A 24,860-nucleotide genomic window follows, 5' to 3' on the forward strand; every position below is an offset into this window, starting at 1 on the left:
TTGTACATTTGGAAATCTTTTACAAATGTATCAACCCTTATTCAATAGTGTTTAAAAACAGTGTTAGAATAGTTTGAGCTGGTGTGTGTATAATGGTGTGTGTATATAAATTGTCTAAGCAGTATGTTCTAAATTGAATAAGGTGACTGGAGGCAGCCTAGCTTTTCATGTTTGTTCTCTGTGGACTGTTAGTGGGTCCAACAGCAGCAGCAGCTGGAGACTCTTGGAGCCAAACAAAGCAAAGCTATCTTTCACGTTTTTCAGTCTGATTGAACAGTTATTGATTCAAGTTAGCATGAGTTTATAGAGCTTCTTTTTTTGGGGTTAAATTAATTTACTAATTTTGACGTATAAGAAGACCTTGAACAAATTATTTAAGTTGATTTAATTGAGAAACCAGATATATAGGATTTACAGTGCAGTAAGCCTTTTATATGGCAAATACTTAAGCTTGGGGTTTGGGTTATTGCAGGAACAGTACAGGAAATCTTTTATAATGCTAGTGACGGCACCAGTAACGTTCATTTAGTTTTTTTAAAACAGCGGGCATGTATTCCTGGGCCCCAAACTGAAAAAACATTCAGCTCAGTGTGTAACTGAAAGGCATGTACTAATGATTGAGTCATGCATCTATAATGGTTGGAAAGGCATAGCATGTTTAGATTGATGGCAGAGGAGGCGGGACTCTGTGTGTGTTCCTGAATCCCATCGATTGTCTGGTTTTCACCTCAGAGGAACACACACGTCAAAGCTTTGTTAAACTCGTTCATCTATTTACATTTCTGTTATCTGTGCAGTGTGCTAACATAGCATGACAAATTAAAGAAAATATCAGTCGCTCCAGGCAGTATATGGCTGACAGTAACATGTGTGAACTGAAAGCTGAGACAATATGTGTAGCCTACACGATACATCAACTCCAAGGCCAAGTGTGTAAGTGTTGATATTTCACTCAAGTAGGAAACTAAGTGTGATAAATAAACTGACAACTTAAATACTGTGTAGAGGAAGGGGGAGTCTTAAAGAAACAGGAGCTAAATCAAGGCATTTCAGACAGAGGCTGTAAAGAGGAGCTGCAGCACTAGACAGCACGAGGATAGTGATGTGCCTTCTGAACATAAGAGCATGTAGCCCTTTTCAAGTAATAACCCAAATTAAAATGATGAATCCTAATACCATTTAAACGTTAAAATTTGATCTAAAAATCATATTCACAAATTACAATTTGCCTTAACAATCTGGACGAGGTCTGACATCCTCCGTCTTTAAACCTTTACTAGAGTGAGGGAAATCGACCAGAAAATAAAACGTGTTAAAAACACAGGAAGCCCAAACACTGCAGGAATCTATATATGTCCTTTAACAAAGCTGTCAAACCTGCTGTGCTGTGTGAAGTTCGCGCTCAAATCCTGTTGATTATGAATCATGCTCAAACTGTTTTTTCATACGACGTTCAGTAGGAAATGTAATGCCACCTGGATTATGTTGACTGATGACGGTTTTGCTCTTATACAGGACACAGTGATGTTATACTGCATTGAAACGTTGTGGGGAGGAAGGCGGAGTGGATGCAAACAGTACAAAGCTCATTAGTTCGACAGTCTAATCCTCCAAATCACAGCTGACTCAGTATTCTACCAAGACCATAACCTTTCTCTATATTCAACAAAGTGCTTTGGTTGCCTAACCTTGTGATATATTTGTCATAACCACAATGTTTCCTGAACCTTAACCAAGTGCTTTCAGTTGCCTAAACATAATCATGAAGCCCTTAATCAGGCTTTAGTTGCCAACAGCGGATACTTTAAGGAAAACAAATGAAAAAGTTAGACAGTAAAACGGCACATGAAAGTTCACTCTTAACTATGGAAAAAGAAGTTGACAAAAACTCCCCACATAGTCCAAGGTTTAGTAGCTCTTCTAGAGCTTTTGATCATATCACATGACATTCTTCATTATAGGATGGAGTTGGCCCATTTGCAATGGGATTTTCGATGAAGACACTTTTATCACCACACATGAATAATAGTTCTGAGTATCTTGATACTAACATTATCATTAAAACCATCTTATTTCTACTATGTTTGTGTGGTTGTGACTTTGGTTTGTTATCATTATTCTGTTGTTATTATAATTCTCCAGTTCTTTTGGTTGTAAAGTTACCTTTCAAATGAGGCTGAGATTCACTGGAAAAAAAAAGTTTAAAGAAAATCAAGTCACTTTGAAAACATGCAACTGATACATCCCATTCTGTCGCCCTCATGTCAAAGTGTTGAAAATTACTCATATAATTACAGTGCTGCATAATATATACACAACCAACCACGACTTAAATTTCATTGTCCTCGTTAAATACAACTACCCTCTCAGATCGGTGCTCCATGAAACAAGGTCTTTGGCTTTCGAGGCTGTCAGAGTGCCAAAGTTCAACTGCAGGACTGGGGTCATATTGTTTGAACAATCAGGATGTGAGTAGAGAAAATGTGTCACCATTTTTAATAGAGCCTCCCTCACAGTTTGATGTTGCAGTTGCATATGTCTGTCCACGAGTTCACCAAGGTTCCAGAAATTGGTCTCCAAACCTGAAAAGACCCTGAGATGTTCTACCCGAACCCAACCCATGGTTACACATCTCAAACCCAGCCGGGAGACACAGACCTAATTGGACCAGATTTCGAACTTTGCTTATCTTAGACCACTCTACTTGCAATTGAATCTTCACATTCCAAGCGTAACGCCTCTCCATAATCGCTTGAGAAATAGTAGCAATAAAGGTTTAGGGGTTAAAAGCATTGATTTTCCTCAGAGAAAAGGATGAAATAACCCAAACAGCTAATATGACGTGGAGTTGTAGTGTGTTTAAATGCTGATGTTGTCATGGGAAGAGAGATTCAGGGTTGATGTAACACAGACAATCCAAGGTTGTTGAGATTGTCTACAAACTGGTAGCCTGTAGTGCTTGACACCATTTAGAATAATGAACAATAAGTTGATGAAATAAACACATTAGAGCATGCAAAATGGATGCAACATGCTCTGAAATGTCTAAGTTACTCCTCTGCGTGACTGTCTAGTGTTTTCCTCTGTGAGGCAAGCACAAAAGGATGACAGCAGGTCAAATGAGGGGCGCACTAGCAACAATGGCGTTCTTTACCTCTTCATGGCCGCACACAGTTCCACTCATCAAGGCTGCAGCCGTGTCTTTGAGTCAAACAATCCAAATGCTTTCAAAGTGGCATTTTTCGTTAAACATAAAATATTTAATTTGCGGACTAATGCACTTAAAATGACAAGGACTTTGCCTCAAAAAGGAAAAAATTGGCCTTTTGTCCGTTGCCTATTTTCCTGAATAAGGGATGTAGGTTTTTATTTTTTTTCATTTCTAACTGCATTAAAAGAAGAAGTATAGTCCTTTATGCAATGTTTCAAAGACTGGGAAACAGAGACACAGCTGAAGCAACTCTTTTCAAAGAGTTTTTTTTATTCGATTTCCTTTTATTCAGGAGTTTCATTTAGCTTTTTAGTTATTGTTGAAGGCCTCCCAAGCCTACTGACCTTAGGGATTTTCATAAACCCCATCCCAATTTACAATCTTTGTCAATTTTCATTAGCTAAGAATTGTCCAACAATGCATTCAAGGGGAGGTTTTACAATGAAGCTCACATAAAGTATAGTGTTTCTCAAAATTAAAGTAATAAGTTTAGCACTGCAAGTATATGAGGAGAAATATTTTTCTTTGGTCACACTGTATCATTTCAGGGATACAATAAACACATGCTTTATCCATCCCTTAATTATAATGCTTATCCTTGAGCGCCACGGCCAGCTGCCATTGGGCAAGTCGCCGGGCACACATCTCATTCAGGTTGCCAGAAGATAACATGGCTTCAGACAACAACCAATCACGACACACAAAGGCAGGTAGGTTTGAACTTCTACTACTTGTCTGAAGCCATTACTTGAAGTCAGTGTTTATCTTTAGAGCTAGGGTTTGTAATCCTGGAAAAGCTAGCCAAAGCAGGCTGCACTTTGATCAGCCCTCATGTCATAGCTATGCCCCCATGCTAACATGAACGTGCACTGACTGACAACTGCTAGAGACCGGCTTGAGGAGAGAGAGCAAAGAGGAGCTTGACATCAACTACTCCGTGTCTGAATCACCTCTAAGAAAACATTTAACTCTATCACAATGAACCTAACCAATCATTAGTACTCAAACTAGCATGTTAGCATGGGGGATTTTTTTATTCATAATTTCGTTAGATACTGTAACATATCGAAATATAAGACTGTAAAGACTCTGGCCCCGCAGAGTGAGAATCTGGGCTGGCAGGTCGGTTATTGACAGACGAGTATGCTGACATATCATTTCATTCAGTCCATTAAGCCCATTAAGATATTATTAGTGTTTCAGATACAATTTTGCAACCCTACCTTTGAGGCGATGTCAGTGTGATTGACTGTCAGTCCGATGTGATCCAGATCTCAATAGATTTATAGCTGTGTGTTTATTTATTTCATTTGCAGATCTTCATTGTCCCCAGAGGATACTCACTTTAGTCTTTACCTGATCTATCCTCGAGCCAAACCAGGAGGTGGAGATTTGCGGGCTTGAGTGATATTGGCTGGATTTCACTGAAGGATGTTTTTAATTAATTAAAGCTAAACTGTTATCATTTAGGATTTTTGCATCCATGTTCCACCTTTGGTTGAATTGTTTCAACCTCATTTTCCTAATCTCTTGAGTGATCTACCGTATAGTTGTACGTTTTGGGTCGTTTTGCAGTAAAGATCCACGAGAGAACAATGCTTGGAACAGTATGAACCAGCAGTGTGATGTAAAGTCATAGGAAAGAATCGGTTCTTAACCACTACACCCAAAACCTTTTAGTGTTTTTAATCCATGCTTTATGTGGAAATCCATCATCACACCAGTTAGCCTTGATTTCAATAAATAAATGCAAACTTCTACTCTTTATCTGTAAAATCAAACACACAATGCTCATCCTGACACATGGTAAACTCAAGGCAAGTGCAAGGGGTCAATTATTACCTTTTTGAATCATGAGCATTGAATGATTAAGCATCATCAGCTCTCAGCTCAAAGAGGATGACTGTGACCAGTGAGTGCGATTTAATGACTAGTGGAGCCTCCATGATCATAAACAGTGTGGCTTTGATGCCTCATAGATGGAGCCTCCCCAACACGTTTGAAGAGGGCTCCTCCTTTGTAATAGCAAATTGTAATTCTCTTGATCTAGAGGCCTGATCGGTAAGAAGAGAAAAGAAGATTTTGTTCTCTGTACTCTTCAAGATGATTTTTAGAAGCCAAAAGGTGAATTTGCCTGGGGCTTCCATCTACAACCGGGCTTTCATGAAGAAAGAGTGTCATTATGCCTCATCATCTCCACACATGCCAGAAGCCTGTGAGAAAAGAAAGGTGAAATCAAAGCCTTTGTAATTACTGCTCAATTGATCACTATGTCAATGTCTTCCTCACTTGAGAAAAAAACAATTATCCTGATAACAAGGCAAACCCTCTCTCTTTTCCCTCAAATATCTAGTTCTAAAATGTTTCTTTTATTTGTTCGTTAGGTATGAGCAAAGACCTGCACAAGGCTGCGCTCAAGTTGCCCACATGGACACCCCATTGAACTGCAGAGCTGCCAAATGATCCAAGGATACTCTTCGGCAAGTGACTGAACCAACATTTTCCCTGTGCCGCTAACGCTTGGTGTGTATTAGAGAAAGTGTATAATGGTTCCAGCGGCATAAAATGGGTGAAATGCGGCAAGAGAACCAGCAGATCTCTGAGTGCGACACTCCGTAGTATCTGCAGACTTTATCCACCAGACCTCCTCGTATACCGTCTGTAGAAATCCAGGAGGAGTCAAAGTGTGAATCCAGTAGGGCATCCCCATTGACCGGCTGCTCCACCTCTCGCCTGAATAACGCAGAGGATCTGATGCTGTTGTGAACACGTCTGTGCCGAGAACCTCCCACTTTGTTGTGTATGTGTGAAATGCAAACTCTGGGTGAACTCCGTAGTCAATTCTCCAGATTTTACCCAAAGGTCAAGACTGAAAACTGCTCTCGAGAAAGTTACAAATCCTATTTGAATTTTCCGTAGATGTCACCAGTTACAGGCTTAGTGATTGTTGCACAAAATCTCATAAATTGGCGACTTTTCTTATCAGAAAGTTACCTTGTACCATGTTTAATCCCAGGGAATATTGAAATTATTTATTTATTTTAAATGATATGTTGGAGGTTCTCTGTTTAGTAGTGGGATATGATGATATTGCAAGAAAAAATGTTCCATAAATGTTCTGCTTATTGTTAGATGGACGTTTGAACTTGTCTCTGCAGTTTGACTCATGTAGACACATTTTCACATTCATTGGCTGAGGGGGGAATGTTTCACTGTGCTCAGGTTTGATTCCAATATGCGACTTACAAAAGTGGGATGTGGAAGTTTGAAACCTGTGTTTATAAACTTTTTTAACCAGGGAAAAAAATTATATATAGATTTTTTTTTTCTTCTATTTTTAACAAGGTAATTCAACTTTTTGGTGGAAAACCCTTATTACTTTGTTTATGTGTCAAAACAAGCTCAATGGAATGTTAACATAAATGTGTTGAAGCCACAGTCATGACATTAGGTCAACATGACTATTCTGCTGTTCTGACACCTAATCTGTATGTAGCTGCCAGCAGCTTTAACCACCAGGAAACTAAGGAGAACTTGAGGATTACATCAGTTTCTTTCGGAGATTTAATAAAGCTTGTATGTGCAGCACATACTATACATATGATTGTGAGTATCAAGCAATGAAAGCACTACTGCTCTGCATTGAACTAGGTTAAGGTGCTGAAAGCTCAACCAAGCACACACAGAAACATTCTGTTCACTTGCAAACAGCTAAATGTTCATGCTGCAGAAAGGGGAAAGGAAATGTAAATGATGATGACTTATTTAATGAGATTAACATTGCAACAGCACAAATCTGATTTTAAACACCCCTCCCAAATAAAAGGAGTGTGTGACAAACTTGCAGGCGCCCCTCACAGGGTGACGCTGCAGTTGATTTGGGAATTACAATTAGATTTATGATGTGGCTGCATATGGCTGAGCTCTCTGTTTCTCTCTGTGAAAACGCTGGGATTGGCTGCAGCGAATGCCGGCGCCATGGCGTATACACCACAGCACATTCAGAATGTGTGGCGTTACCTCACACATACACACACACACACACACAATGGAACAATAGGCCACATTTACGGTAATGGGCCACCAAAATATAAGACCAAATGGAACCGCTCAATATTAAAAACAGAAATCCTTGTGTTGGAAATTATAAGATCCTTGGAAAGTGAGGGCACTATCTAGAGTAAAGGAAATAAGAATTCATGCAGTTACCTGAAATGTGTGCACGCCGCTTTCAGACACAAAAGACACAAGTGTTTCACTGCAAATAATCGGTTTCATGACATGTTCATTTCTCAATGTTGCACAAAAGTCAAAGAAGCACTTTAGTAAAGAAAATGTCACCTTAACTTTTTATTTATTTATTATTATTTTTTTGATTGTCTTTCTCACCAAGTTTGTACTGACACTTTTTAGAGCCAAAGCTGGCTAATAAATACAATGAAATGTTAAAACGCACAATTGAATTTCAAATACAATACTCATCACAAAAACAAAACAAAATGTGTGTGTGACCAAAAGACGTCAGAAGCTGGTCACAACTGACAAGAGCATGAGGTTACCTGAAAGGGATCAGAGGTGAAGGGACCACTTTAGGCAACATCGTTTGTTTAAATAAATGAAATGCTTCTAGAGAAAATGGCATTATGCTGGTGCCTGGCATGTGCGAGGCTTCCTCAAAAGAGACTTTTGACTGTTCTAATTTAGCATGTTGAAAATCAAACAACAATTTCACATTAGTCAATACTGGAAAAAAAAGAAAAAGGAAAAAAAAAAAAAACTATATATATCCAGTGCTTAGGATGTGTATGACACTAACTGAAATCTATATGTATGAGACCTTTTCCCCGGGAGAAAAAAACAATGTAAGAATTGCCAGATATGGTCACAAATAGTTATATGGAGTCAGAACGCAGCTGAACACAGCACCCAGAAACCACCTGAGGTCACAGGTGTCCAAAATGGAAACGTGTTCAATTTGCAGAGAGGATGGTGAAAATAGACAAAAGAAGAAAAAAAACAAAAAAAACGTTTTAGAGAAAGAATGTGACATCTGAGTAAAATGGAGGAAAAAATCGTTCAAACCCAGCATGGTGCTGACCACTGGGCCTCGCCGAAAGACGAAAGAGGAACATCTTGCTCCAGACTGTGGAAAACTTGTGTGATCCGACCAATGGCTGCGACTGAGAGAAAATGATGCACCATTTTTTCCTCCATTCTTCTCTTAATAATTTACTTGTCTTCAAAATATACATGCGATGTAGAAAAAGGTACCCTTTTCGAAATAACAGACCTATGAGTACCATTCATTTGCAACTATATAATTTTTCTTTTAAACAATTTGGTGTATCTTTCCCACATGATGCAGAGAAGACGTTAAAAAAATATTAACAAACTAATACAAATATTAACATTATGCACATCTTTGTACCGATGGAAAACACAGTTAATAACTCTTATCCTACAGTATATGTTCTTCGTGGGGCTGCTTCTTCCCCTTCGTTATGATGCTGAAGGTTCTCTTTTAAGACTGAATTATTATTATATATTAAGTGTATATTAAGGTAGAAATCAAACCATAGCATGACTTGATAAATGATCGAAGTCGGGCTTCAGTCAGCATACTGCGCTGCATTTGTTGCACATCGTGATAAGTGTTTGGCCTCAAAGAACCATGGGCAATGTGGTTCTTGAAAGCACTACTACAATGGAATAGAGGAACAGACTCATTAAAAATGCTACTCTTCTAAAAGCCGGAGGGTCTGCCACTGAGTGACGCGAAATGTGTGCATGTGTGTGAATGACTGAGGCAGTGCGATGAAAACAAATCTTCCCTGAGGAGGGAGGCCAGCAGGTACCAAGCAGGAACTCATCTCATCAGATAGAGACAGCTGATTGTATAAGACTTTTTTGCAGCATTGGAAGTTAAGACTACGACATCCAGAGTGAATGTGAATGGAGGTTTGGCACATTTGAATTAAATCCGTACAATGTCTGGGTACTACTACTACTACTACTACTAATAATAATAATAATAATAATAATAATAATAATAATAATAATAGATATATAAGGGATGTTGCTCCCCATATTTCTTGACAGTCTAAAAAAGTCCTACCACTCTTTTTATATGAAAACAAACAAAACAAAACAAAACAAAACACATTCACAAGCTGGCACATCATACCTGAGCTGGGATATTTAAAAAAAGAAGATCTAACAGTTATGTAAGCAGTTTGTCAGAAACAAGATGTCGATGCACTGTAAATGTAAGAAAACAAAAGTAAGACTATAAGATTACAAGAGCTAAGATTTATATTAAAACTTTTCAAATTTCAAGTTCCGACAGTCCAGAGTTTGTACAGGCAGTGACCTGTCAGAAAAAAAGTCTATAGAACAAAAACAACAACAAAAAACAAAAAAACACAAAGATGTAAATACATAATGATAAAAACGAATTCACTCCTTAAACATTTAAGACCAAATAGCGTTTGAAGACCAATTCCTGATGCTTCAAAATCCATGCATGCTCTTTACAAACCACACAGCAATGTGTTTGTCGTTCATTTGTTCTGTTTCCCATTCTCTCTCACTCTCGCTCTCCTAGCTCTTGTTTACTCCTGTTAAGATTGTCGGCGTGTAGGAAAACTGAAGTTCGTCGTCAGCTGGATGTCTGAGTGTCTCTTCGGCTTGTGCTCTCGGGTCACATTCTTCAGCCCTGTTCTTCAACTTGACATCCATCAATGAACTGTCCATAACTTTCTGAGCATGTCCGCTGAGTGTGTGTCCTGTCTGGGCACGCTCAGCGCATGACGCAGCATGTCCTAAATGTTTGCCTGAAGGTCTCTGTAATAAACTATGTTTTCTTAAAAAGTGTTTCTGAGTATAACGGGAGTTTTACATTTTTCTCTTTTTACAACTCACGCCCTGAGAACACTCAGTTGGCACTGATGACCTCTCGCGTCTCACGGTCACTGCTATAGTCTGACTTCGGCTCATCATCAAAGTCTTCGTACATGTCCATGTCCTCGTCTCCATTGGCGGGATTGCTGGGCAGGGCCAAGGCTCTGACTCCGCCGCCATTGCTGCCTCCAACTGGCTCGGACTTCACCACGTATGTGCTCTGGATGACGGGGATGGCCGGTTCAGGGCTGGCTGAGTTGCTGGAGCAGTCTGAGGTCAGGTGTGGGGATGGCGTGGCTGTCGTCGCCATGGTTATGGCACCGGGGTAAACCCCTACTGGGCTGTTGCCAAGAGGAATTTGTGGCTGAGGCCTGGGAAACAAGGGAAGATAGAAAAGGAAGGATGTAAGAAGAAAAAGAAGGTATTAGTCAAAGATTATCATATTTAATTAAAAATTAAAAGAAATATTAATAAAAAAAGTATACACATCCTCAGGGGAACTTGAATTTCTGTATATAATTGCATGTCAATCAATGTGACATGTGAGGGGGGAAATTACTTAACACAAAATAATAGGTAACACACAAATCACTGAAGTTCTTTCAAAAAGATTTAACATGTGCATTTTCTAAATTTAGGTTTAACAAATTCAATTAATTTGTGTGTTACACATCGGAATGATTTTTGGAGTTTATATTATTTGGCTGCATACAGAGACATAGTAACAGTTGTGCTACAAGGCTGACAGCTTTTGACTGATCTGTGATCCACACAGTCTTTTTCCTAACCTTTGAGCAGAGCCCTTTGAACAAAATATTAATTCCGAGGCCACTTAAGTTAACAGCGACGCTTCTCATCGGGTCGGGCATGTCCTGACACCGAGCTCTTTCTGCGAGCTCACAGCAGCATGGAGCTAAATAACCTGTTAAGATACGGTCGGAATGAGGGTGAACGTACATCACTCAGCCCGGGCCCTCTGGCTCCTCAAATGAGACGCATAAAGCAGGAAGATTGCTGTCACTTTCCTCACCTCACACTTCTCCCTCCTCTGTCTCCTGAAACAATTACCGCCGCACGGCCTGACAGACCCATTTGCACATTAAAACAACACTGGATTACTTGTATGGAATGCGCCAGAGCCTCGCTGTGTACCGGCTCCTAGACGCTGGGTGATTTAGCTTTGATTGAAAGTCCAGGCCTAAAGAATCATAAGCCCAGTTTTTCTTGCATTTACTTGACCACACACAGTAAATGTGGCATTTAGCTTGTGACGTCTGCCTCGCTCTTGTTCCCTCTCAAACATCTGCTTACATTTCATATTCCACTATGTCTGTCTGTGTTCAATTTCACTGCCCGCAAGCGCCCGGCATTGTCCTAATTTAATAAATGACAAGCTATTAAAAATCGCTCCTATTCAAAGCCGTGGCCTCTGGTAAATCCATCTCGAACACAGGCCACTGTGATGGCTTTAAACACATCCATGGCTGGTTCCCATTAAGACAATGCCACTGTTATTCCCCTCGCCGCGCTCGCTACACTCGAAAAAAATGTAAAGCTCTTCAGAAAACGTTTAAAGGGTTTTGCAGATAGAACCACAGGAAGCTCAGAGAGAAACCTTTCATAAAGGCTCCATAAACCCTGATAGTCAGTCCACAAGCCTCCAACAAATGGATAAGTCGAAAGAAATTAAGAAACAGGGCAGTTACCCAGCAAAATATCTGAATTTAAACAAAAAGAAAAAAACATTGTTGATTGCATGTTGGTGCTTCATATTTATCTCTGCAATTCTTTCCTTTTATTTTTTTTTTCAAAATAGCCCTATTCAGGCCAAGGAGGCTGACAGGAAGGTCTGTTTATTAAAGAGACGACCGCACTGAGAGGTCACAGGTGCAGTAAGAGAGTCGTGGTCTTCTTGAGCAACACACAAAGCCAGTCTGTGATCCAAGGCTCGTGTCTGTCAATGCACAATGGTCTGTGAAATGTGCAAACGTCTTATGCATATACTGCAGTGATGGACAACGTGTGCTGGACAAGCGTGGTCTGAGAAAATACACCTTGTATTAAAAATACTGGGGTAACACAGAGAATTCAGTTGTTCACAGGATACTGTGCTGTAATTCTCCTCTGTATATATATCCTCAGCAAGTCAGTCACCAGGAGGGAAGAAATATGCTCAACGAGCGGCTCCTTATTTCTGGGATATAAATCAAAGGACCAAAAACTATTACACTCCACTGCCATTCGAAGGTCCCAACCATGTAAATTAGCCTCGTTTAAAATTCAATTCTAAAACCACACAAGGGGGGGGGGGGGGGGGGGGGGGGGGACTGCAGCTTCTCGCCGAACCAGTGTGAGCACTTATATAAAAAGCTACCTGATGTTCAGGGGCAGCGTCTCGCACTGCTACTCACCCCACAAAGAACTGCCTCATCTCCTGACGTCGTGACCTCATCATCTGTTTGTACTCTCCGATGCGCAGCTTCTTGCCGTCGATGATGCAGGTTCTCTTGGGCCGCGGCTTGTACTTGTAGTTGGGGTATTTCTCCAAGTGGATCTTGCTCAGGCGGGCCTGCTCCTCGTAGTACGGCTGCTTCTCCTGGTTGGTCATGGATTTCCAGCGAGAGCCTGGAGCGAGGGATTGAAATGTGAATTTAGTCTCTGGTGTCATTTTACTTTGAATAGCTATGTTGTAAAACATTTTATATCTGTGTAATACACTTTATGCACATTGAATGTGAACAAAAAAAAATGTATCTGTGTATTAACTGCATGTTAGTTATTAAGTATTGCACTACTTAATACTATTTTACTATTACTATACTATTATAACACTACTTAATACCGGAATACTATTTTATAGTATTCCGGTTTGCTCTCAAATTACACACTGCAGTTCATATCTATTCTGTGCCTTTTTGACTGTGTAATAATAGTTGTGTACTTATAAATTACGTTACATATATGTTGTGTACTTATATGTCTGCTAGAATGTTTACACTGGGTTTCAAGGAGAAATGACAGTTCAACCCTATCCATGCCCTGTCCATATGGCAGAATTGACAGAGAAGTTGACTTTGAGTTTGGAGTGTTGAAAAAGGTTTTGACAAGCTTTTATAAACAGTGAGTCTGCGGTGAAATAGATGAAATGGCCACTGAAACAGCGATCCAGCAGTACTAACACACTGTCATTTCAGCTGCACATTACTTCAACCCTTCAACAGAGGCCCTGGTAAAGACACAAAGGCCAGCGTTTCTCCCGGTTTATCAGGGTGGAAAATTATCATGTGAACAGACACAACTGACTCTTGAACCAAGGAGGCTGTTTAGAGTCAGGAGTGGATTACACTCGTCTCCCTCTTCGCCTAAGAAGAATGATTCATTGTGTACTTGTTATTTTCCTTGGTGAGAGCACCTTCTGAACAAGTGGACGGGGCCATTACTGCAGGAATGCAGGACATCTGCGAAGCACTCCGGCAACTCATTATACACGCTGCCTCGCTCCTCTGTTTATCAAGGTTTATCGAAAACTGCTCTTGTACTTTTCTGACACAGGAAACAGGGAGGTGTTTTTTTTAAGCGAACCACTCCCGGACATCCAGCTGTGTTATTATGTTGGAAAGACGTACATTGTGCACACACACATGCAGCGATGTTCAAGTACACAATTGTGCAATTTGAGCTCTGCTTTTTGTTCCAGTGTTGCCACAGGCGCTTGATGATTATCTAGAAAATGATCAGTGTTTCATACCAGCGGGAGCTCCTTGTTCGTATTTGACTGTAATCACGGCTATTTGAATTCGCATTTGAATTTGAATCCTGTCACTGATATCCTTGGATATCTATAAATAAGTCAAAACATTTTCTTTAAACGACACAAACCTTCCCTTTATCAGAGCCCGTTCGAAGCTGTAAGTCAGTGCGACAGCCCCACCTAAGAAAAAGCCCTTTGTTAACGCTGCTCAGGAGGAGCATTTACATTCAGCCACCCTCAAGTTCACTGGAGCCCTGCGCCGGACAGTGGAAGCCTTACCAGCGTTTCATGAAGAAACGTTACGCTCGGCACCGTGTGAATGGCTATCTGTGTCGAGGAGGTTAGTATCAACACGGCTGCTTTTTAACTGAATGCATCCATCACACTAGTCAGGCCGACACAGTGGACCTCTGTGTGTGGAGCGTTCCAGGTCGAACAACACTGGTGCTTCTTATAGTGCGCAGAATATTGGTGAGAAACCCTGTGAACTGTAGAAAATAGTGGCAGAGTGAGCTAATGAGTCGAGAGGGCGACCTTGAAAGAAATTCACAGATTCGAGGGGACATCAGCAGCCAGAAGCACTGTCATTGAACAGGATAATGGAAGGATGCAAAAGCACTCCTGTGGCCCAACGGTTTTTGTTCATTAAGTGTGAGAGTGCGAGTGCATCTGTAAGGTGTGCAGTGTATGAGAGCATTTTTCTTGTTTTTATCCAAAAAGTGTTTCAATTTGTCTGGCATCATTCATTCATATTTGCAAATGGGTCCCTCTTGATGGTGGATTCGACAGACCTCTCCACAATAGGCCGCCATCTTGGATGTAAAAAAAGTGGTCTCAGCTCCACTCCCGTAGGAGCAGCTCAGAAGATGCATCAAGTGGCAAAATGTTGGCACTCAAATGGGAGGATAATACGAATGGGGTGTGGATTTTTTTTTTTAATGAATTAAATTACTAACAATTACTTTAATAACCAAAAGGAACCCTTTAAGCTCAAAGCACAATTACTTTACCCCATTAGAAGCTCTGAGAGCACAAACCTCCACTGGGGCAAATCCCCTATCTCATGTCAAAGCAGTGTTTCCCATTAATTATCTAGACTGTGGCAGACCGCCATGTTCTAATTTGTCCTGCCACAGTTTCATAATGAACCAGAACAATTTTGACACTTCTCACTATAACATAACAGATCTCTAACTTGCTGCTTTGCACTGCTGCTACATTGTTAAGCTGTGTGCCTTTTGGATCTGCTGTGTGTTCTGTCGCTCTATCATCTTAAAAGGTCTGTGTGTCCAGCTCAAAATTTCAGCTGAGGTTGTACATGTCTCTGTCATGTGATACCTTGTCTTTCACTCTTTGGTCTGTGAACCTATCATTCAGAATATGTTGCATGTGAGAGGGTCATATGTGTGTGTGCACGTGCACCCCCCGTACCACCATAGGTTGTAATAATTCTGTGGGAAACGCTGCAGAGAAGGTTTCTGATGCTCTTTCTTGTAAAGATATAAAGTCTCACCGAGGATCTTGCTGATGTTAGAGTTGTGCATGTCGGGGAAAGTCTGCAGGATCTTCCTCCTCTCGTCCTTGGCCCAAACCATGAAGGCGTTCATGGGCCTCTTGATGTGGGGCTCGGCGCTGTTCCTGCCTCGCGCCTCCCTGAACACTCGGGCCTCGGTGACATTATTCCCTATGGGACGCAAAGAAATGTCATTTTCTACATGTTTGTCATCGTCACATACTTTCACACTTTAAATGTTCAATGCAGCAATGATAAGGATGAGCTCTTCCTGTTTGTTTCTTCCCTCCTGAGGCCCCTTGTAGGAGGATGTATAATAAAAGTCTGATGGGGGTCTTGTCGGGATGCCCTCAACATGTTTGCACAAACAGACGGTATCTCAATGCCTATGCTCCCATATTTACTTGTCTGACTCTAAACTAAACCACGATGAGCACTCCTCAACCCTGTAAACAGTGGTGCTTTATGAGAAACAGATGGGTGGAGGGAAACAGCCAGTGTCCTCACACCACTTTCAGTGAAAGACATAGTGATATAGTTCTTATTTGCGCTAAACTCTCTTGACCATTACAGACTCGCTGCCTGTCTTCACCTGCTTTTGTTTGCATATTTGTACCGGGTGGGATCTTGTGTCACAAACACTAGCTGTGGAGAAAAGGAGGAGAATTCAGCCTCTTGTGTACTCGAAGGAATAATAACAGTGTAAAAAAAAAATGTCAAGAGCGTAAAATGTTGACATTGAGCACTCTGTTTAGCTGTGGAGGGTGTCCTTCACCTTCCTGTCCCTCCTAGCTTCCTGAGGAGCACAATAAATATTTGTACTTGCTAAATACCTGTATGTTCTGGCCCTTCATCGTCATCAAAGCTCCATGATAAAAAAGTCACTAGAAATAGGGCCTCTCCTGTGAGGGGCCCACTGAGTTAAAGGTCACTGGTATTAATTTAGTCTGAACAGGATGCGACTGCTTCTAACTCTGCTCCTCAATACTCCAGCAACTCGTTTCCCTTCAGGCTTCCATTATCTGTCCTGCTTTTTGGAATTCTAAATTACCGGGATTGTAAGGAGCAAAAAATGCAAGAGACAGATGAGGATAAAAGGGAAAGGGCAATAAAAACACAGATGGGCAGCAGAAGTGCTCACCATCCAGATCCTCTGGTCTCGTCAGGTCGATGACCCGGTGGACCATCTTCCCAGCATCCTCTCCGAGCTTCCCAAGGTGCTGGCTCAGCGTCTCATAGTGCAGCCGCTCCTGCATTTCAAGAAGAGGTTTCAGGGGTTAGCACAAGCAAGCTGAGAATCTGAAACGAGTGCTTAGTAAATGTCCCCCAGAAATACATCTTTATGAAGTTTTCATTTTCAATCAGTTGCTTAATATTTAGTGTCTGGATCAACATGTCTGGCATCTGTTCGTCTAGGGGACCCCGGACGACTTCAATCGCGATGACAATATAACTGATTGCTGGTTTGAATTGGCATGGAGGCCATTTTTTTGTTACTGTATCTGAGCTGAATGAGTAATGATGTTGGTTATGCCATTAGCTAATAGACAAGTCATAGCTGCTTCAAAGCGGTGCTAATCATCGGCGTCCTCCCGAGCCTCTCTGTGTCTCTGTCCTCTCGCCTGCCACTTCGCTTCGGAGACAAATAACTTCTACCAGCAGCCTGCCTCAGGGCCTTCCAGCTAAAATTACCCCACCACACTCCCAAACTGTGGTGGAAAACATCGAACCCTCCGCACAGCCACCGCACATCCACACTCCTCCTCTGCTCTCCTCTCCCCTCATCTTCTCCTCTGCCCCCTCCCTCCCCCTCAGCTCTCCTCCTTTTTTCTGGTGACAGAGGCATTTTGTTTGACGCAAGGAATGGTTGCCGGATGAAGTCATGCCACGGTAGCCGCTGGCAGAGTTGGTGGAACTTAAGCGCTGGTGTGTATGTGAGTGTGTGTGTGCGCGCGTGTGTGTCTGTGTTTATAGATGAGGAGTCGGCGCGGGCCAATGTCAGCACTACGGCAGGGCTGTAATCAGGCCCACCACAGAACATGTGCCTGGGCAGTGCCATGCTCACCGCAGGAAGCAACCGCCTAACAAAGGACTAAAGAAACGGGAGAAAGAGGGAATGACAGAATGAGATGGAGAGAAAAAAAGAAAGAGGAGTGGAATGGAAAACTATAGTCCAGAGACAAGAATAGGGTTCAGAGTCGAATGAGAAGTCCTTTAAACGCTTGGGGTGCTAAACAATAGCTTGGGGAAAGAGATGTCTCCTCAAGATGATGCTGTCTGACTTCTGGAAGTGAGTCTAGCTTTGGTTCTCTCCATTAAATCAGATGATAAATTAATTTGGCTTAAAAAATGATGTTAACCAAAATTACCCAAATTGTGCATAGAATCTCTGTCGCACCACAAGACATCCTTTTCAAACCTATAATAAGTTTGGAGGCTGTTGCTGGTAAATGGGAGGAGGCCGACGGAAAACTAATGCAGAGTATAAAGTCAGGACTTTGGAAAAATGAACCAGGACAGCTTCATCGGAGGTGGACCGATCCAAACTGAAGATTAACAGCAGACATGGGTCAGAATTTGCAAGTATTCTCTGCGGTGGGTCGACTTTGGTCTACTTGAAAGTCCTTGTGGCGTATGCAATAAGGAACTGTCTTTGCTTTGTTAAGGCAAAATTGGAAAAAGGTCTGGCTCGTGTTGCCTGCCGGTCTGCTACTGGACAGCTGCCTTCTGGACCAACATTACAGAGCAGTTTTTAAACTCCATTTGTATTGTCTGCTCTATTGAATAAGGCTCCACTTCTTTAACACTGCGTACAGGGGAAACTTTTGCCTGGCACTACTTTGGCTTTGGCACGGTCAAACTCACCCACGGCACGTTTGATATTCTATCATTATTTAAGCCAGGTCTGAATTAGCGAGCACTTAACTTGGAAGCTGACTAACCGAGGACATAATTAATTAAACACAAAATGAGGGACACGAGCATGAGCAGAGATGAATGAAACCAAGGAAAAGACTAATTTAAAAAACATCAAGTTAAATTAAAAAACAGAAGAAAAGAGAAGCATTCCCGTTAATCGGTACAAACGAGTGCTGCAGAAACAAATCACATCTGCGCTGCTCACGTATTTTTAAACACACTTTTCCTTTCACTGGGTCCGGAGCTTAATATTGCCGCTGAATGTATATTTCTAAATTGAAGAGACACTCAACTCTTTTTGTTCCGCCCGGTCTCTCCTCGCTTTGGCATTTGTTTCTCTCCCGTTGCTAGGGCGACGCTCTAAACTTCACTGTATTTCTTTTAATCCAGGACGTATTGAGCTCATTACCACAGTTACAACTCGCCCACCGCCAGCACGGCCTGCCTCCAACTGACCCGCAACCGTTTACTGTCTCCTCCCGGACCAATCAAGTTTGGCAACCTTGTCTGTACCCCCCTCCCTGCTCCCAGCTTTCCCTCTCTCCTCTCATTTTCTTCATCTTTCTTTCTCCATTTCCTCCTCCGGACTTCGCTGTGTGTCGATAGAGCTGTCAGTCAGCCCCGGCCTGCTTTTTTTTTTCTCCCCTCCATCTACTTTTCACCATTCCTCTTATTCGTAGCCCTTAACACCCGAACACCAACCCTCCACCCTTTGAGGCTCCAATCCCAAAAGAGGTAGACACTCAACAGTCTATTTGCAGGTGCCAGACTCAGCTTTGTAGTGTACACAGATCATTCAGCCCTCAAATACAGCAACATTACGTCGACCTTTAATCAAGACTTGGAACCGTCTGAGCTGTCGGGTTCACAAGCTCGCTTCCTCCAAAGACCAAACTCGCCAGCAGAGCCAATATAAACGTCTATACAACCATTTCCTCCCTCCCCTCCTCCTTCCAGACGTCTTCCGCTATTCCAACAGAAACTGCAAGCGTGCTGACCGACTTCATTAAACAGGATACGGACCAAAGACACGGGACAAAATAAAATAAAGATTATTAAAATTGTAGAGATCTGGTAAAGTTTCAATCATAAGAAAACAAAAGGTTAAGAAGAAAATCATCCTGATTGTAAACTTATTGAAAGTTAATTGATGAATAAATAAGTTAATTTTATAGTAAAAAAGATAAATAGATACCTAAAGAAGGATGGAACATGTCAGGTTTAGTGATAGAATTTTATGTTGTCTGTTTTATTTTTTCCAAGATTCACATTTCAACCTGTCCAAACCCTCAGCCTCATCTCTGTTCAGCTGATTACATTGATTCCTTGGTTGACTTAAGTTATGAGAACGATGTGCGTGTCCCCATCATACTGTACTAGTGATTGTGTTGAAAAAGCCAAACAAAAACTTTGTTATGTGTCCTGTAGATTTACCTAAACTCTGTCTCCCATAACCCCCAATGTTCAGCTCACGGAAACAGGAATAGTAATCCCTCCATACTCCAAGTAGTGTATTTCCGTTCTAATGCATAGCCCTTGACTATCACACTATAATCTGAGCTGGACACTATTCCATTATAAAGAATTTACCAGGGACACATGGCACATTTTGTTGCCTTTATTCCAGACATGAAAAGTGGATTTTGTGCCAACCTCTCCAAAACTTAATGTTTTCCTTCAAGTGGTCTTCGGGAGTGTTTTGTGGGTGTTTAAAAAAAAAAGTCCTCGTTCTTTTGCACACACACATGAAGGCAAACAGACAAAAACATACATGCACACACCCACACAGTTATACACAGTGGCTATTTCAGTGAGCTTTGGCAGCCGCAGGCCAGCTGGAAGCAACGTAAGCGTAAGGTGATACTCAACAATGCCACTAACTGGCCAGGCCTCTTGTGTGTATACCGGCTATAATGACATTAACATGGCCAAGGCCGGTACAGAGCCAGTACACACACGCACACGCACACACACACACACACACACACACACACACACACACACACACACACACACACACACACACACACACACACACAAAAGGGAGTCCGGGTTCTGTTTCAGCTCTCAGAGAAATGTCTATGTCGTCTATGCCTGAACTGAATGCTGTGGGCCAAAAATACACAAACAGAAAGCGAAATAAACACACACACACACGACACATCGACGACCCTCTTTGAGTCAGATCAGCACTGGCAATAAATAGCCCGATGTTCTCAAAGATACTGTTTACAGCAGTTGTCTCATTCCAAAGAAGCTGAATACGCTGTGTTAGTACAACTAGAAGACGTGGGCACAGCTTTAAAGTTTCAAAGGGGAAGATGTGAGTAACAAATATATGCAATGAGCAGAAAACAACACCGAAATCCAAGGTAAAGAGAAAGCGCTGGTCTCGCTGCCTCCCGAGGTGGAACGGGTGAGTCACACTCTCAGTATCCAGCAAGTTCCATCCATGAATTGTTTAAGACAGAGCAGAGCCTTTGAGAGCTTCAGAAAAAAAGACACACGTTAGAAAAAAAAAAACTTCTCCATCCCAAAGACAAATTTATGTATTTAAAGCTAAAAGACTCTTTGAGCTGCTGTTGTTAGGGAACGAATAACAAACTGACAACAAACACCGAGGCCTGCTGTCATCTTCGAACCGGAAATAATTACTTTGAGACTTTCCAAATGAGCTTTTTATTAGGAGACATGGAGCTATAAACCAAATTACTGCATTGCTTTGGTTTGTGTTCCTATAGTTGGAAAGTATAGAGCTTGAGAAGAATGTTGAACTCTCGCTGCAAAACACTCACCTTAATCTGTGATCGTTTCAGAATCAACTTTTTGTAAAAAGCTCTTTTAAGCACAAACATGTTTGGAAACATTGCTCTGATTTTTTTTGTCGGACCTGCAGCAGACGAGTCACATTAAATTTTAATAAACAAATTATTAGTAGAGGCAGTTGTATAATTCATATTTATGAGCTTCTCAGCATGACTTGTAGAAACATCAACTTGGGATTGAGGATAAGTGCAGCAGAGATATCTATTTTCCCATATTTTGGGATGTTTTCCTCCTGAAGATGCAAACAAGTCCCAAAAAATTCACAAACAGCCTATCCTTGGAGTGCACCAGTCATGACCTACTTGGGGTTGGTGGGTTCAAAGACTCCACCCCTAAAATATTCATGAGTTCCTCTCCTCCTCCGTCTCCTCAGCCTCGCAAGTAACGTGGGCTCAATTGGGCAGGAAAGCCCGTCTAATCATGTTGCCCGTTTTACTGAAATTCTGATCCTTCGAATGTGTGATTGGCCGATCAGACTGATTGAAGATGTTTTGGGATATGGATTTCCCTCTGGATATAAGATCCTGGTACAAAGGCCCTGTCTCCTTCAGCCCAAGGGGGAGATGGGCTGGGGATGACGAGGTGAATGTGGAGGGGAGAGGTCCTTTCCCTAAGAAAGGCCCATTAATTGGGCTGAAACCCTGAGGCCGGGATCCCCCCTTCCAGGACAAGAGAAGAGAGCCGGACTCTATTAAACACGTGCACACACACGCAAACACACACTCACACACACACACACTCTGAAGCTAACACCATCTCCCCTCCGAAAAAAACACCCACTCGGTCTCAGTGAAGGCAGACACACAAACATGCTCACACGCCAAAACCATCACTTGTCATTGGCCCAGCTGCTCCCTCTTCAAAGCAGTTAGCTTCTGGGTGGCCACAGAGATGAGAGGAGAAAAGAGAAGTTTTCGAAAACTGCAGCTCGAGCCAAACGACACCAAATCTCAGCCATGAATATTCTTAAGATTTGTGTAGGAGCGGAGAAGAAACCTTGAGGAGCCAGCCAATGAAATACTGGACAAAGTGTGACACATGCAGGAGCAAGGAGATCTACTGAGGTGTGTGTGAGTGTGTGTGTGTGTGTGTGTGTGTGTGTGTGTGTGATTATTACATGGATCTTTATGCTATGTATGAATAGAAATGCAAACCCCCACACTCTCCTCAACACAATAGTCTGCATGCTCTGAGGAAGTGTTCACATGTTTTACTGAAGGACAAGTTGTGATACCACATTGTTAAAATACTTGTTTACTAGTAAAGGCCGTAATCAGTGCAATAATAAGTAGAGTGTAAGAGTGTACTTCCAAACAGTATAGTCTGTTTGAATGCTTAACCTAAGTGTTAAATTCGGCCCAAGTTGAATATAACTTTTTGATGTATAACTGTTGAATTGTCTGCGTCGGAGCTGTGTCTTGTTTTAAAATAAATAAAAAACCCTGATGGAAGCCTTATCTCGGAAGGTATGATTACAGTTCTTAATCGTTATAAGAGATGCTGATAAGTAAAACAGCATCTTGGAATTGTATCTATGATTTACACTATAGCTCAAGCACATCACTAGTGGAACTGCCTTGATTTCTGCACTGCTGTACTTCTTGTGTCACTATTTATTTATACGTCCTGTGTAGTTCTATTTTATTCTATTCTATTTTATTTCTATTTCCAAATTTCACAAAAATGGACAAGTACAATAAACCTGGAGCTTTTCCCCTTGAACAGCTAATTTTGTATCTCATCCTTTTCCAACTGTTAGAGGAAGACATTCACCATAGAAAATGTGAAATAGATGGATTTTGGGAAGCAGCGCCCCAATTAAGTCGAGGTACAAAATCTCTTTGCCAAATGATGGGCTGTATTATTGTTGTCAAAAGTCTCCCCAACCCTTCTTATGTGGCAGATAGCTCCTGATTGGTTGGCCTTTCTTCATAAATATACAGATTGAAGTTTGTGAATTCTTAAGATACTTAATCAAAATGAGGAAATAGACACCTGTGAAAACTGGATTGAAACCGTGCCATTCTTATAAATCTCATCAGTTTGTCCTCTTATGGTTTGACATGTGACCTGACTGTCTGTGTCACTAACCTTGTTGCCGTTGTTGAGGGTCATGCCGCTGAGGGCGGACAGTTTGGCCTCCAGACTCTGATGTCCTGCATGCTGCTGCTGCTGGTGGAGCTGCTCGCGCTGGATCTGCTCCCTCATGTTCCTCGCCTCTTGGATGGCCTTCATCACTGCGTCCTGGTCCCCAAACAGCGCTGTGGGGTTGAGGCTGGACAGGATGTCTGTGGTAGGGCAGGACGGGACAGGAGAGAGGGGAAACTGAGAGTCAGTTTGTCTGGCATGACAGTAAAGTCGGAATAAGTGGGTTCGTCAGGTTTGCCCGAGCCTGGCAGCAGAAGCAACAACTTTTCAACTGTCTTAATATTCTGACTCAAATGAAGCTGAATTCTGATGGATCATAACTTGGTTTTTCTGAGGAGCCCTGAACAAACTGGGAGATCTCGTATGTGACATAACCAAACTTGTTAATGTCTTGAAAGGAAATTCTTCACAATGTAGAGCCCCCTTTCCACTGAGCTTAAAAACGTATTTATGGAAATAGATTCAGTTTTGAAAACCGGTATCAGAATATTGCTCCTCATATTTTCCACTCTAAGGCACAATGGTAAAATAGTTTGGTATTTGAATTATGTTTTCATTCTCCAGCATCTTTTTATTTTAATTATCAGCTTCAATAAACCATTGTTTTTATTGTTTATGCCCAGTTTTGGGCTTGTCTGTGATTGTGTGACCCTTACTATATGTTACCCAAGCTTTAAAGACAAAGTTCTGAAAACCCCAAAATTCATCATGGTAATGCACATTTCCTGTTATAATTTAAATTTTAACATATAAAAGAAATTGATGAAAATATCTTATAAGGTACAAATGTTGCTAAAGTAGTTTTCCAGTCCACTTGTGTCTAAACACGACAGAATCTCCTCCCTTTGTTTAATTGTTTCACACTTGTTTTTTAAGCTGGTGCACATTTGAAGAAGGAAAAAAAAGAGAAGAAATAAAAGGATGCAAAGTTTCCGTTGCCCTCCTCGTTTAATTAGCACACAAGTTAGAAGCACTGCATGCTTGGGTGGCCGTTAAAATGGGCAAAAAATAACTTTGCAGGGAACACAAGCGACGCGTCCTCAAAGCCACTCCAGAGGAGCTGGTGAAATTGTTTTCTGGAGGGATATAATGAGAGGGTTTAGATTGGCCTTAATAACAGATAGCAGAGGTAGGGGCATAAAAGGTCTAGCGCAGGCAGACAATGATGTGAGGAAGCTCTTAAAAACCAAATAACGTGTGCTGGGTTTCACTGCTTCCGCTGCTGGGGTTTTCATTGGGGCTAAATACAGGGCTTTGGACTCCTGTAAAACACAATCACACACACACACACACAAACACTCACACACAGGTCTGCCCATGAAGCTGAGGTGTCTGCAGCCTATCAGCCGCATGCAGCGCGGCTTGGTTTGTCTGTGTGTGGCGGGGAGGAGGGAGGTGTTTGGGTGGCTGATGGTTTTTTTTTCCGGTTGAGGGGGAAGATCACGTTTTACACTGGAGCGAGGAAGTGCTTACTCCGAATGTACAGTACAGATGCGAAACAATACACTGATAAAGGAGATAATAGGAGTGTTTATTTGTGTGTGAGACATTATGTTTATATCCAGTGTTTCCCCAAAGATGTATGTCTTGGC

At 41.7% G+C, this 24,860-nt stretch overlaps 1 protein-coding gene and 1 long non-coding RNA gene across 6 annotated transcripts in view; one reads left to right on the top strand and one right to left on the bottom strand.

The window, feature by feature from the left end:
• The first annotated feature begins 6 nt into the window (after positions 1-6).
• On the top strand, positions 7-9,580 carry LOC128444886 (uncharacterized). The gene is made up of 2 exons (XR_008339198.1): positions 7-5,440; positions 5,596-9,580. It is a non-coding gene; the product is annotated as an uncharacterized LOC128444886 (long non-coding RNA).
• Positions 7,554-24,860, bottom strand: part of LOC128444883 (transcription factor SOX-6) — a 103,779-nt gene continuing 86,472 nt past the window's right edge. For all 5 annotated transcript variants that reach the window (XM_053427562.1, XM_053427564.1, XM_053427561.1 and 2 more), the window contains 5 exons: positions 23,212-23,408; positions 16,517-16,625; positions 15,376-15,546; positions 12,523-12,736; positions 7,554-10,482 (listed from right to left, as the gene is read on the bottom strand). In XM_053427562.1, coding sequence (XP_053283537.1) covers positions 10,146-10,482; positions 12,523-12,736; positions 15,376-15,546; positions 16,517-16,625; positions 23,212-23,408 — 1,028 coding nt within the window. In that variant the 3' untranslated portion in view covers positions 7,554-10,145. The remainder of the gene's footprint in view (positions 10,483-12,522; positions 12,737-15,375; positions 15,547-16,516; positions 16,626-23,211; positions 23,409-24,860) is intronic.

This window comes from Pleuronectes platessa, chromosome 7 (genome assembly GCF_947347685.1).
Source record: "Pleuronectes platessa chromosome 7, fPlePla1.1, whole genome shotgun sequence".
NCBI lineage: Eukaryota > Metazoa > Chordata > Actinopteri > Pleuronectiformes > Pleuronectidae > Pleuronectes > Pleuronectes platessa.